General features: G+C 37.5%; 1 protein-coding gene across 1 annotated transcript in view; it reads right to left on the reverse strand.

Annotated features, from left to right (window-relative positions):
* Positions 1 to 640: 640 nt before the first annotated feature.
* Positions 641 to 13,625, reverse strand: part of myt1b (myelin transcription factor 1b) — a 253,763-nt gene continuing 240,778 nt past the window's right edge. The window contains 7 exon segments of the mRNA XM_041798549.1: positions 641 to 2,721; positions 9,432 to 9,575; positions 9,699 to 9,802; positions 10,021 to 10,112; positions 11,598 to 11,819; positions 12,306 to 12,386; positions 12,608 to 12,670. Coding sequence (XP_041654483.1) covers positions 2,581 to 2,721; positions 9,432 to 9,575; positions 9,699 to 9,802; positions 10,021 to 10,112; positions 11,598 to 11,819; positions 12,306 to 12,386; positions 12,608 to 12,670 — 847 coding nt within the window. The 3' untranslated portion in view covers positions 641 to 2,580.

The raw sequence follows: 13,625 nt of genomic DNA on the forward strand, positions 1-13,625 counted from the left end.
GTTCCAGTCCCTCCTAAAGTCCCGGTCCCTTCTAATGTCCCAGTCCCTCCTAAAGTCCCGGTCCCTCCTAAAGTCCCGGTCCCTCCTTAAGTCCCAGTCCCTCCTAAAGTCCCAGTCCCTTCTAAAGTCCCAGTCCCTCCTAAAGTCCCGGTCCCTCCTAAAGTCCCGGTCCCTCCTTAAGTTCCAGTCCCTCCTAAAGTCCCGGTCCCTCCAAATGTCCTGGTCCCTCCTAAAGTCCCAGTCCCTTCTTAAGTCCCGGTCCCTCCTAAAGTCCCAGTCCCTCCTAAAGTCCCGGTTCCTCCTAATGTCCCGGTCCCTCCTAAAGTTCCAGTCCTTCCTAAAGTCCCGGTCCCTCCTTAAGTTCCAGTCCCTCCTAAAGTCCCGGTCCCTTCTAATGTCCCAGTCCCTCCTAAAGTCCCGGTCCCTCCTAAAGTCCCGGTCCCTCCTTAAGTCCCAGTCCCTCCTAAAGTCCCAGTCCCTTCTAAAGTCCCAGTCCCTCCTAAAGTCCCGGTCCCTCCTAAAGTCCCGGTCCCTCCTTAAGTTCCAGTCCCTCCTAAAGTCCCGGTCCCTTCTAAAGTCCCAGTCCCTCCTAAAGTCCCGGTCCCTCCTAAAGTCCCAGCCCCTCCTAAAGTCCCGGTCCCTCCTAAAGTTCTGGCTCCTGGAGGAGGTCTTTGCGGTGGAAACACGGCCAGCGGGCAGAACATGATCCTGAGGCCTCGTCTTTTTTCACTGTACATAAAGTCACATGACAACCAGCTAGTTTCAGGGCAAGAACAACAAACAGCAGATGTTTGGGACTGAAGACAGACGAGAAAGGAAAGGACGGGACGTCCCATCGGTTTGTCCTGTTTGACTGAGCGGAGTGTTTAAAGCCACAGTTGAGCAGGTCTTTAGTGTAACTGCCTCCTTTCTATGAGAACTCACATCTCCTCGAACAGCAGGTGGCGCTGGGATCAGCTCATACAAGAGAAGAAGAAGTCAACAATTACACTGGAAAAATATAGGTATGTTTATATTCTTATATATAGCATCTTTAAAATCTATTTATACAGAATGTATATATCGTGTACTAACGGCCATTTTGGCAGAGAAATAAAGGCATCTGAAACAATCAGCACTCCGTGGCGCCGTGGTCGCTCCGGGACCAGACGCTGGTACATTGCAGAAATGCGAAGAAGAAGAATCAGGAAAGAAAGTGAGCTCTCTTTTTTCTGGTTTTCTCTTTTAGTGGCACTTTGTGCATCAAAAAATTAAAATCTAGAGTAAGGCTACAAGGGTGTGGTTGTTAATCTGATAGTTGGTCGAAGGAGGCCGTCCTACGGGGCGATATGTGGCTGCGTGTGGCGGGCGGCCCGGGCCGAGGCTCGTCCTGCTTACGTCTCAGAGTTAGTGTGAGCCAGAGCTGGCCGCTACAAAGCGCTCGGGAGAGGTAACGTTAAAGTTTGGATCGACTCGCCGACGCTGCCGCCGTACAATCAGCTGCTGGTTGGTCGACTCGCCTACAGTAAGCAAACAGTGTCTGGATTGGTTGTTTCTTTATTCAATATTAGCAGTGGAGTTTACGGACTACTCAGACTCAACCGTCACATCACGCACATAAATAACAAAATAAATATACAGCCATATCAGTCCATTTCTTCATTTCAATAAATAATAAATACATATCTTCTTTTTTCCTCAGCAGTGGATTTAAGGTTACTGTAACAAAAAAAAAACCACAACAAAAAAACAAACAAAAATAAGATTTTGTAATATTATCAAAAGTTCTCAGTTATAAAACATCTGCAATTAAAAAGGTTTTCAAAAAGTACTGGAACAAAATCTCTCTTCAAACAGGAGCCACGCCCTTTTTTTCAAACGTAGAAAACAAAGAGAATAATAAATAGATTGCTTCAAATAAATAAACATAAACGGTAATAATTTAAAAGTTCACAAGTTTAAATAATTCATATTTAAGAATAATTATTATTATTATTAGAGCACAAACTAGTCATTGAAATGAAGTGCAATAATTCCTATGATAAATACTATCGATCTGACTACGAGGGTCTGGAACATGTGCACGCTAAAACTATGGTCATTCAAGTCCAACAAAAGAAACAAGGGGGCGGGGCTTCTTTTAACCATGACAGGACGGAAAGTCTCTTTTAACGCCGTTTCCCTGTTGGCGTCTGTGCTGCAGGCGCGCCGCAGTGGAAACACGCTCTGCAAGGCATGAAGCGTGCGTCCTCGTCTTCGCCGTCGCTCCTCAAACAGTCAAAAAGACGCCAGTGTGTAAAAAGCCCCGTCACAGTCCGCTCCGGCCGCCTGATCCTGGCGTTGGTTTTGGTCCGTTCCTCGAACCGAGTGCTCCCTGGGATGATTTCTTAAAGTTGCCGTTTATTTAAATAACCTGAATTCCCTTTTTTGTTTTTGAACATATTTCAGTGTATCGTCGAGGATTTCAACATCTCTCCTCGCCTCCACCACGCTGGCTGCTCCAGGACAGAGCACGCTCTCCCTCTCTGTGTTGGTGTGTGTTTCTGTGTGTGTGTGTGTGTGTTGGCGTGCAGCGTCAGGCTTTGATGGCGTGTGTGGCGGTCAGACTTTGATGCCTTTCACAGCCTTGTTGATGCTCTCCAGCAGAGCCTTATTCTCCGGGCTCTGGAAGCAGTCCTTGTTGGTGTACATGTCGGTCAGCGTGCTCACGTAGCGGTCGAAGTTCTGCTCTGTGATTGGCTCCTGCTGAGAACAAACAACAACCAATCACAGCTGAGAAGAGGCAAGACAGGAACTGGAATATTCAAGGACATTAAAGTTCACTACGAACCCGAAACAAGAAATCAGACTGGGCCACTAAAGCTAAAAACAGAAAACTAGAGAGTAAAAATCACTGAAACTAAAATAAAAACTAAAACTAGAGTGTAAAAATCACTGAAACTAAAATAAAAACTAAAACTAGAGAGTCAAAATCACTGAAACTATTAAAAAATAAAAACTAAAACTAGAGAGTAAAAATCACTGAAACTATTAAAAAACTAAAACTAGAGAGTAAAAATCACTGAAACTATTAAAAAAAACTAATACTAGAGAGTAAAAATCACTGAAACTATTAAAAAAACTAAAACTAGAGAGTCAAAATCACTGAAACTATTAAAAAAAACTAAAACTAGAGAGTCAAAATCACTGAAACTATTAAAAAAAACTAATACTAGAGAGTAAAAATCACTGAAACTATTAAAAAAACTAAAACTAGAGAGTCAAAATCACTGAAACTATTAAAAAAAACTAAAACTAGAGAGTCAAAATCACTGAAACTATTAAAAAAAACTAAAACTAGAGAGTCAAAATCACTGAAACTATTAAAAAAAACTAAAACTAGAGAGTCAAAATCACTGAAACTATTAAAAAAAACTAAAACTAGAGAGTAAAAATCACTGGAACTATTAAAAACCTTAACCAAGAGAGTAAAAATCACTGAAACTATTAAAAAAACTAAAACTAGAGAGTAAAAATCACTGAAACTATTAAAAAAACTAAAACTAGAGAGTAAAAATCACTGAAACTAAAATGAAAACTAAAACTAGAGAGTAAAAATCACAGAAACTAAAATAAAAACTAAAACTAGAGAGTAAAAATCACTGAAACTAAATTAAAAACTAAAATTAGAGAGTCAAAATGACTGAAACTAAAATAAAAACTAAAACTAGAGAGTAAAAATCACTGAAACTATTAAAAAAACTAAAACTAGAGAGTCAAAATCACTGAAACTAAAATAAAAACTAAAACTAGAGAGTCAAAATCACAGAAACTAAAATAAAAACTAAAACTAGAGAGTCAAAATCACTGAAACTATTAAAAAACTAAAACTAGAGAGTCAAAATCACTGAAACTATTAAAAAAAACTAAAACTAGAGTGTAAAAATCACTGAAACTATTAAAAAAACTAAAACTAGAGAGTAAAAATCACTGAAACTATTAAAAAAAACTAAAACTAGAGAGTAAAAATCACTGAAACTATTAAAAAAACTAATACTAGAGAGTAAAAATCAATGAAACTAAAATGAAAACTAAAACTAGAGAGTAAAAATCACTGAAACTAAAATAAAAACTAAAACTAGAGAGTAAAAATCACTGAAACTAAAATAAAAACTAAAACTAGAGAGTCAAAATCACTGAAACTAAAATAAAAACTAAAACTAGAGAGTCAAAATCACTGAAACTAAAATAAAAACTAAAACTAGAGAGTCAAAATCACTGAAACTAAATTAAAAACTAAAACTAGAGAGTCAAAATCACAGAAACTAAAATAAAAACTAAAACTAGAGAGTAAAAATCACAGAAACTAAAATAAAAACTAAAACTAGAGAGTCAAAATCACTGAAACTATTAAAAAACTAAAACTAGAGAGTAAAAATCACTGAAACTATTAAAAAACTAAAACTAGAGAGTCAAAATCACTGAAACTAAAATGAAAACTAAAACTAGAGAGTCAAAATCACTGAAACTATTAAAAAAAACTAAAACTAGAGAGTCAAAATCACTGAAACTATTAAAAAAACTAATACTAGAGAGTAAAAATCAATGAAACTAAAATGAAAACTAAAACTAGAGAGTAAAAATCACTGAAACTAAAATAAAAACTAAAACTAGAGAGTAAAAATCACTGAAACTAAAATAAAAACTAAAACTAGAGAGTCAAAATCACTGAAACTAAAATAAAAACTAAAACTAGAGAGTCAAAATCACTGAAACTAAAATAAAAACTAAAACTAGAGAGTCAAAATCACTGAAACTAAATTAAAAACTAAAACTAGAGAGTCAAAATCACAGAAACTAAAATAAAAACTAAAACTAGAGAGTAAAAATCACAGAAACTAAAATAAAAACTAAAACTAGAGAGTCAAAATCACTGAAACTATTAAAAAACTAAAACTAGAGAGTCAAAATCACTGAAACTATTAAAAAACTAAAACTAGAGAGTCAAAATCACTGAAACTAAAATGAAAACTAAAACTAGAGAGTCAAAATCACTGAAACTATTAAAAAAAACTAAAACTAGAGAGTCAAAATCACTGAAACTAAAATAAAAACTAAAACTAGAGAGTAAAAATCACTGAAACTAAAATAAAAACTAAAACTAGAGAGTAAAAATCACTGAAACTATTAAAAAAACTAAAACTAGAGAGTCAAAATCACAGAAACTAAAATAAAAACTAAAACTAGAGAGTCAAAATCACTGAAACTATTAAAAAACTAAAACTAGAGAGTCAAAATCACTGAAACTATTAAAAAACTAAAACTAGAGAGTCAAAATCACTGAAACTATTAAAAAAACTAAAACTAGAGAGTAAAAATCACTGAAACTATTAAAAAAAACTAAAACTAGAGAGTAAAAATCACTGAAACTATTAAAAAAAACTAATACTAGAGAGTAAAAATCACTGAAACTAAAATGAAAACTAAAACTAGAGAGTAAAAATCACTGAAACTAAAATAAAAACTAAAACTAGAGAGTAAAAATCACTGAAACTAAAATAAAAACTAAAACTAGAGAGTAAAAATCACTGAAACTAAAATAAAAACTAAAACTAGAGAGTCAAAATCACTGAAACTATTAAAAAACTAAAACTAGAGAGTCAAAATCACTGAAACTATTAAAAAAAACTAAAACTAGAGAGTAAGAATCACTGAAACTATTAAAAAACTAAAACTAGAGAGTCAAAATCACTGAAACTATTAAAAAACTAAAACTAGAGAGTCAAAATCACTGAAACTATTAAAAAAAACTAAAACTAGAGAGTCAAAATCACTGAAACTAAAATAAAAACTAAAACTAGAGAGTCAAAATCACTGAAACTAAAATAAAAACTAAAACTAGAGAGTCAAAATCACTGAAACTAAAATGAAAACTAAAACTAGAGAGTAAAAATCACAGAAACTAAAATAAAAACTAAAACTAGAGAGTAAAAATCACTGAAACTATTCAAAAAACTAAAACTAGAGAGTCAAAATCACTGAAACTAAAATAAAAACTAAAACTAGAGAGTCAAAATCACAGAAACTAAAATAAAAACTAAAACTAGAGAGTCAAAATCACTGAAACTATTAAAAAACTAAAACTAGAGAGTCAAAATCACTGAAACTATTAAAAAAAACTAAAACTAGAGTGTAAAAATCACTGAAACTATTAAAAAAACTAAAACTAGAGAGTAAAAATCACTGAAACTATTAAAAAAAACTAAAACTAGAGAGTAAAAATCACTGAAACTATTAAAAAAACTAATACTAGAGAGTAAAAATCACTGAAACTAAAATAAAAACTAAAACTAGAGAGTAAAAATCACTGAAACTAAAATAAAAACTAAAACTAGAGAGTAAAAATCACTGAAACTAAAATAAAAACTAAAACTAGAGAGTCAAAATCACTGAAACTAAAATAAAAACTAAAACTAGAGAGTCAAAATCACTGAAACTAAAATAAAAACTAAAACTAGAGAGTCAAAATCACTGAAACTAAATTAAAACTAAAACTAGAGAGTCAAAATCACAGAAACTAAAATAAAAACTAAAACTAGAGAGTAAAAATCACTGAAACTAAATTAAAAACTAAAACTAGAGAGTCAAAATCACTGAAACTATTAAAAAACTAAAACTAGAGAGTAAAAATCACTGAAACTATTAAAAAAAACTAAAACTAGAGAGTAAAAATCACTGAAACTATTAAAAAACTAAAACTAGAGAGTAAAAATCACTGAAACTATTAAAAAAAACTAATACTAGAGAGTAAAAATCACTGAAACTAAAATAAAAAACTAAAACTAGAGAGTCAAAATCACAGAAACTAAAATAAAAAACTAAAACTAGAGAGTAAAAATCACTGAAACTATTAAAAAAACTAAAACTAGAGAGTAAAAATCACTGAAACTATTAAAAAAACTAAAACTAGAGAGTAAAAATCACTGAAACTATTAAAAAACTAAAACTAGAGAGTAAAAATCACTGAAACTATTAAAAAAAACTAAAACTAGAGAGTAAAAATCACTGAAACTGAAATAAAAACTAAAACTAGAGAGTCAAAATCACTGAAACTATTAAAAAAACTAAAACTAGAGAGTCAAAATCACTGAAACTATTAAAAAAAACTAAAACTAGAGAGTAAAAATCACTGAAACTATTAAAAAAACTAATACTAGAGAGTAAAAATCACTGAAACTATTAAAAAAACTAAAACTAGAGAGTCAAAATCACTGAAACTAAAATAAAAACTAAAACTAGAGAGTAAAAATCACTGAAACTAAAAAAAAAACTAATACTAGAGAGTAAAAATCCCTGAAACTAAAATAAAAACTAAAACTAGAGAGTCAAAATCACTGAAACTAAAATAAAAACTAAAACTAGAGAGTAAAAATCACTGAAACTAAAATAAAAACTAAAACTAGAGAGTCAAAATCACTGAAACTATTAAAAAAACTAAAACTAGAGAGTAAAAATCACTGAAACTATTAAAAAAACTAAAACTAGAGAGTCAAAATCACTGAAATTAAAAATAAAAACTAAAACTAGAGAGTAAAAATCACTGAAACTGTTAAAAAAACTAAAACTAGAGAGTCAAAATCACTGAAACTATTAAAAAAACTAAAACTAGAGAGTAAAAATCACTGAAACTATTAAAAAAACTAAAACTAGAGAGTCAAAATCACTGAAACTAAAATAAAAACTAAAACTAGAGAGTCAAAATCACTGAAACTATTAAAAAACTAAGACTAGAGAGTCAAAATCACTGAAACTAAAATAAAAACTAAAACTAGAGAGTCAAAATCACTGAAACTATTAAAAAACTAAGACTAGAGAGTCAAAATCACTGAAACTAAAATAAAAACTAAAACTAGAGAGTCAAAATCACTGAAACTATTAAAAAACTAAGACTAGAGAGTCAAAATCACTGAAACTAAAATAAAAACTAAAACTAGAGAGTCAAAATCACTGAAACTATTAAAAAACTAAGACTAGAGAGTCAAAATCACTGAAACTAAAATAAAAACTAAAACTAGAGAGTAAAAATCACTGAAACTATTAAAAAAACTAAAACTAGAGAGTAAAAATCACTGAAACTATTAAAAAAACTAAAACTAGAGAGTCAAAATCACTGAAACTAAAATAAAAACTAAAACTAGAGAGTCAAAATCACTGAAACTATTCAAAAAACTAATACTAGAGAGTAAAAATCACTGAAACTAAAATAAAAACTAAAACTAGAGAGTAAAAATCCCTGAAACTAAAATAAAAACTAAAACTAGAGAGTCAAAATCACTGAAACTAAAATAAAAACTAAAACTAGAGAGTCAAAATCACTGAAACTAAAATAAAAACTAAAACTAGAGAGTCAAAATCACTGAAACTAAAATAAAAACTAAAACTAGAGAGTAAAAATCACTGAAACTAAAATAAAAACTAAAACTAGAGAGTAAAAATCACTGAAACTATTCAAAAAACTAAAACTAGAGAGTAAAAATCACTGAAATTAAAAATAAAAACTAAAACTAGAGAGTAAAAATCACTGAAACTATTAAAAAAACTAAAACTAGAGAGTAAAAATCACTGAAACTATTAAAAAAACTAAAACTAGAGAGTCAAAATCACTGAAACTATTAAAAAAACTGAAACTAGAGAGTAAAAATCACTGAAATTAAAAATAAAAACTAAAACTAGAGAGTAAAAATCACTGAAACTATTAAAAAAACTAAAACTAGAAAGTAAAAATCACTGAAATTTAAAATAAAAACTAAAACTAGAGAGTAAAGTTAACTAAAACTAAAAGTAAAACTGTGTTTCATGGCTAACAGATTTTTAATCACCAGTAAAGAAAATCTAAATTTTAGAAACAAGCTGTTTTCCTAAACCAGACATGGAACCTGTTCCTTGGCCTCTCAGGTTCAAACATGAACAGGTTTTAGTTTCTTAAAACAGTTGCAAAATAAAAGGTGATGGTTTTTGTTCTGATCACCAAAGATCAAAAAACAGAAGAGTGGTGATGTAACATTCCTTTCTAGGACACCTGCAGCAGGTCACACATATAGGAATAAAAGAATGTTACATCAGCACTGTTCTGATCCGTGGTCCTCCTTTATGGATCAAAAGTAAAAACAGAAAACTGCTTCCTCGTCCAGGCTTTGGGTTTTTTGGACTTTATAATCTGGAGAATGTTACATTGTGTTTTTCTTAACGTTACAGTTTCTTAAAGCCTAAACCTCGATGACGTTATTTTTCTTTGGTTGGCGACGACATGAACTCACATCACTGGAAAAACCGCTACTGGGATCAAAAACCTCCCCTTTCACCTCCAGACTCATGAAACCAATCAGAGACATGAACGTGAGCCTGAACGACGTGGGTTTAACCATCAGACTGGACGCCGTCCCACGCCATGGCGTACGTCTGCCTTCACTCACCATGTGTGGCAGGCGGATGTTGGCGAGGCTGCGGATGAGGGCGCGGCTCAGACCCGACAGCTCCATGAACAGAGCCTCGTTCTGCTCCTCGATCATCTTGTTCTCGTGCTCGATACTCTTCAGGTTCTTCTCCATGGACGAGATCTGAAACCACAGAGACCAGCAGAGATTTAGATCTAAGGCCGGGTTCAGGACCACAGAGAGCCACAGAGGACTCTACAGTGTACCTAATCCTAACCCTAACACAGGACCAAAGACCAAACCCACCTGAGTCTGCAGGTTGACCATGTCAGCCTCCATCTCGTTGTTGGACTCGTTGAGGTCGTTGATCTCTTTGTTGAGCTGCTTGATGTCTTCGTCATTGTCCAGGACTGAGGAAGAGACGAGAGGACCGTGGGATTCAGAATCAGGGTCTAAAATGCCATACATCTGGTCTACATTAACATCTACGTCCTACCAGATGGTCTAAAATCTCTGCTCTCCTGCTGCCTAAACTCTGATTTCATGCATTGATGATTTGTGTTTAATGTTTGTGTATTTAGGGTTGGTCAAACATCGTTTAAAGGCTGATTCATAGATCTGCTCTCACCATCGCCAGCTCTGAACTTGGTGCTCAGGTAATCCTCTGATGGGAACTTGGCCTTCTTCTTGGCGTACAAAGCTCGAGGACATCCTGAGAGGCTGCAGACAAACGAACACGAGATTATAATATCTGATTTATACATGAACACTAATTTATACATGAATCCAAACAGAAAATAATACAGGAGGCCTTAAACATTCTCCTACAGCCGCCTTTAGGAAGAGCAGAACCAGCGCCTCCTGAAACCACAGAATTATTCAGAAATATTCACCTAAGGAACAGAAGCAACGTCAGAAGAGGTTTGTTATGTCATCTGTGTTCCCAGTGTTTCCCAGTGTCTCCCAAAGTGTTTCCCAGTGTTTCCCAGCATTTCCCGGTGTTTCCCAGTATTTCCTGGTGTCTCCCATGTCTCCCAGCATTTCCCCATGTTTCCCAGTATTTCCCAGTGTCTCCCAGTGTTACCCAGTATTTCCAAGTGTCCCCCAGTGTCTCCCAGTAATTCCCAATGTCTCCAATGTTTCACAGTAATTCCCAGTGTTTCCCAGTTGTTCCCACTGTCTCCCAGTTGTTCCCAGTGTCTCCAAGTGTCTCCCAGTTGTTCCCAGTGTCTCCCAGTGTCTCCCAGTTGTTTCCAGTGTCTCCCAGTTGTTCTGAGTGTCTCCCAGTCATTCCCAGTGTCTCCCAGTGTTTCCCAGTGTCTCCCAGTTGTTTCCACTGTCTTCCATTTGTTTCCAGTGTCTCCCAGTTGTTCTTAGTGTCTCCAAATGTCTCCTAGTGTCTCCCAGTTGTTCTCAGTGTCTCCCAGTTGTTCCCAGTGTCTCCCAGTTGTTCCCAGTGTCTCCCAGTTGTTCTTAGTGTCTCCCAGTTGTTCCCAGTGTCTCCCAGCTGTTCCCAGTCGTTCCCAGTGTCTCCCAGTAGTTTTTAGTGTCTCCCAGTTGATCCCAGTGTCTCCCAGTTGTTTCCACTGTCTTCCATTTGTTTCCAGTGTCTCCCAGTTGTTCTTAGTGTCTCCAAATGTCTCCTAGTGTCTCCCAGTTGTTCTCAGTGTCTCCCAGTTGTTTCCAGTGTCTCCCAGTTGTTTCCAGTGCCTCCCAGTTGTTCTGAGTGTCTCCCAGTCATTCCCAGTGTCTCCCAGTGTTTCCCAGTGTCTCCCATGTCTCCCAGTGTCTCCCAGTTGTTTCCACTGTCTTCCATTTGTTTCCAGTGTCTCCCAGTTGTTCTTAGTGTCTCCGAATGTCTCCTAGTGTCTCCCAGTTGTTCTTAGTGTCTCCCAGTTGTTCCCAGTGTCTCCCAGTTGTTCTTAGTGTCTCCCAGTCGTTCCCAGTGTCTCCCAGTAGTTCTTAGTGTCTCCCAGTTGTTTCCAGTGTCTCCCAGTTGTTCTCAGTGTCTCCCAGTTGTTTCCCAGTGTCTCCCAGTTGTTCTGAGTGTCTCCCAGTCATTCCCAGTGTCTCCCAGTGTTTCCCAGTGTCTCCCAGTAGTTCTTAGTGTCTCCCAGTTGATCCCAGTGTCTCCCAGTGTCCCCCAGTGTCCCCTAGTGTAAAGCATCACAGTTTTTAAGATTAGACGACTGTTGCCTGGCTCACCTGCGGTGCGTGAGGAAGCTCCCGTTGGCGTGTCCGGAGCCGTCACAGCCGGGGGTGGGACACGTGGGCCCCTCTGTCTTAAAGGCCTTCCAGTTGAAAGGGGTCCCGTTCAGGAGCCCTTCCTTTTGTCTGCGGGCCGCCAACGGGCAACCATAGGCGCTGCGATGGGTGGCGTACTTCCCGCTGATGTGACCCAGGCTGTCACAGCCGGGAACGGGACATCTGAGGGGGGAGGAAGAGGATGGGAGGAAGACAAAGAGAGGGAGAGAGCGCAGACATTAGGCGAGAAGGATCCAGACACGGGAAGTGTAGAGAATCTTATCATTCATATTTAAGCTCTAAACCTGGTCTAGAGGGCCAGACTCCTGGTCTAGAGGGCCAGACTCCTGGTCTAACATTAGACTGTAGCATCATTAGTGAAGGCATGCTGTTAGCACCATGCTAATATTTAACTGTCCCATGTTCTTCTACTCTACCAGCCGTCTCTGGCATCAGCTACATCAGTGTCTACAGGAAGTGAACATTCCCACCAGTAAGAGCCTGATTGATTGGTTATCTGATTGGCTGATTGATGATCTGATTGGCTGATTGATGATCTGACTGGCTGATGTAATTAGGAGCAGCTGTCTCCCTCTCTCTCTGGCTCTGGTTGCATGTTACCGTCAGTCGGGCTAAAGCAGACGTTAAGGCTTTCTGAGCGGTACGAACTTTAAAAGCTCCGAGTCCTCCTGGTTGTCCTTGGTAGGAGTTTTAATTCCACTTTTCTTGGCACGCGGGCACCCAGAGAGACTGAAAACAGAAAGTATGGAGTTGATAACAAAGGGTTGAAAAAGATGATTTTATCAAGAACCAAATCACAGCTCAAAGCGCCTAAACGGGTGAAAACAGGAGAATGGACAGGTGTGAATGTGATCCCTGTCTAGCTCTAGGATGAACTGTCACTAGGCCTCTCTCTCTAGCTCTGTGTGAGTGTGTAGCTGTGAGTGTGTGTGTTCAGGAGTGTCCGTTACCTTCTGTGTGAGGCGTAGTTTCCTGTGATGTGACCCGAGCCGTCACATCCTGGGGTGGGACACCTGAGAGAGAGGAGAGGTCAGTCTGTGGGTAACAGGGTCACCATGACAGCAGGATTAAAACTCTGACGTGATTATGATAAAGATGAAACATCAACAGCGATAGAGCAGAACCAGAAGGCCGAGACACGAGGGAACGACTGTTTAACATCTGACCAATCCACTCTCTCTCTGCTCATCAGACAGCCGCAGCTTCTATCGGCTTTGGGACTGTGTGATACTACTGATCATTTAATAAGAACACTCAAATAAATGGAAACGTGTATCAGCAAAGGGTTAAAACACTAAACAAGCTTAACGTGTGAACCTGTGATTATTTACTAACAAAGGGGTGAAAAACAAACGTAAAACTCAGAAAGAAGTCAAAATTCTGACTCTGATCCCTGAATTCTGCCATGAAGCTCCTCAGAGATTCACTTCCAGTCCACGTCTACAGGAAGTGATTGAAGTGAAAGACAAGCCAGGTGCAGAAAAGCAGCGTGACAGATGCAGCAGCAACAGAAGCAGCAGGAGTGTCAGCAGAGTGAGGAGGTGTGTGTGTGGAGTGGCATGTGTGCTGAGTGGCGTGCGTGTGGAGTGGGGTGCGTGTGGAGTGGCGTGTGTGCTGAGTGGCGTGCGTGCTGAGAGGCGTGCGTGTGGAGTGGGGTGCTTGTGGAGTGGCATGTGTGCTGAGTGGCGTGCGTGTGGAGTGGCATGTGTGCTGAGTAGCGTGCGTGTGGAGTGGGGTGCGTGTGGAGTGGCATGTGTGCTGAGTGGCGTGTGTGTGGAGTGGTGTGCGTGTGGAGTAGCGTGCGTGCTGAGTGGCGTGCGTGTGGAGTGGCGTGCGTGTGGAGTGGCGTGTGTGTGGAGTGGCGTGCGCGCTGAGTGGCGTGCGTGCTGAGTGGCGTGCGTGCTGAGTGGCGTGCGTGTGGAGTGGGGTGCGTGCTGAGTGGCGTGCGTGCTGAGTGGCGTACGTGTG

Source organism: Cheilinus undulatus, linkage group 11 (genome assembly GCF_018320785.1).
Source record: "Cheilinus undulatus linkage group 11, ASM1832078v1, whole genome shotgun sequence".
NCBI classification, from domain to species: domain Eukaryota; kingdom Metazoa; phylum Chordata; class Actinopteri; order Labriformes; family Labridae; genus Cheilinus; species Cheilinus undulatus.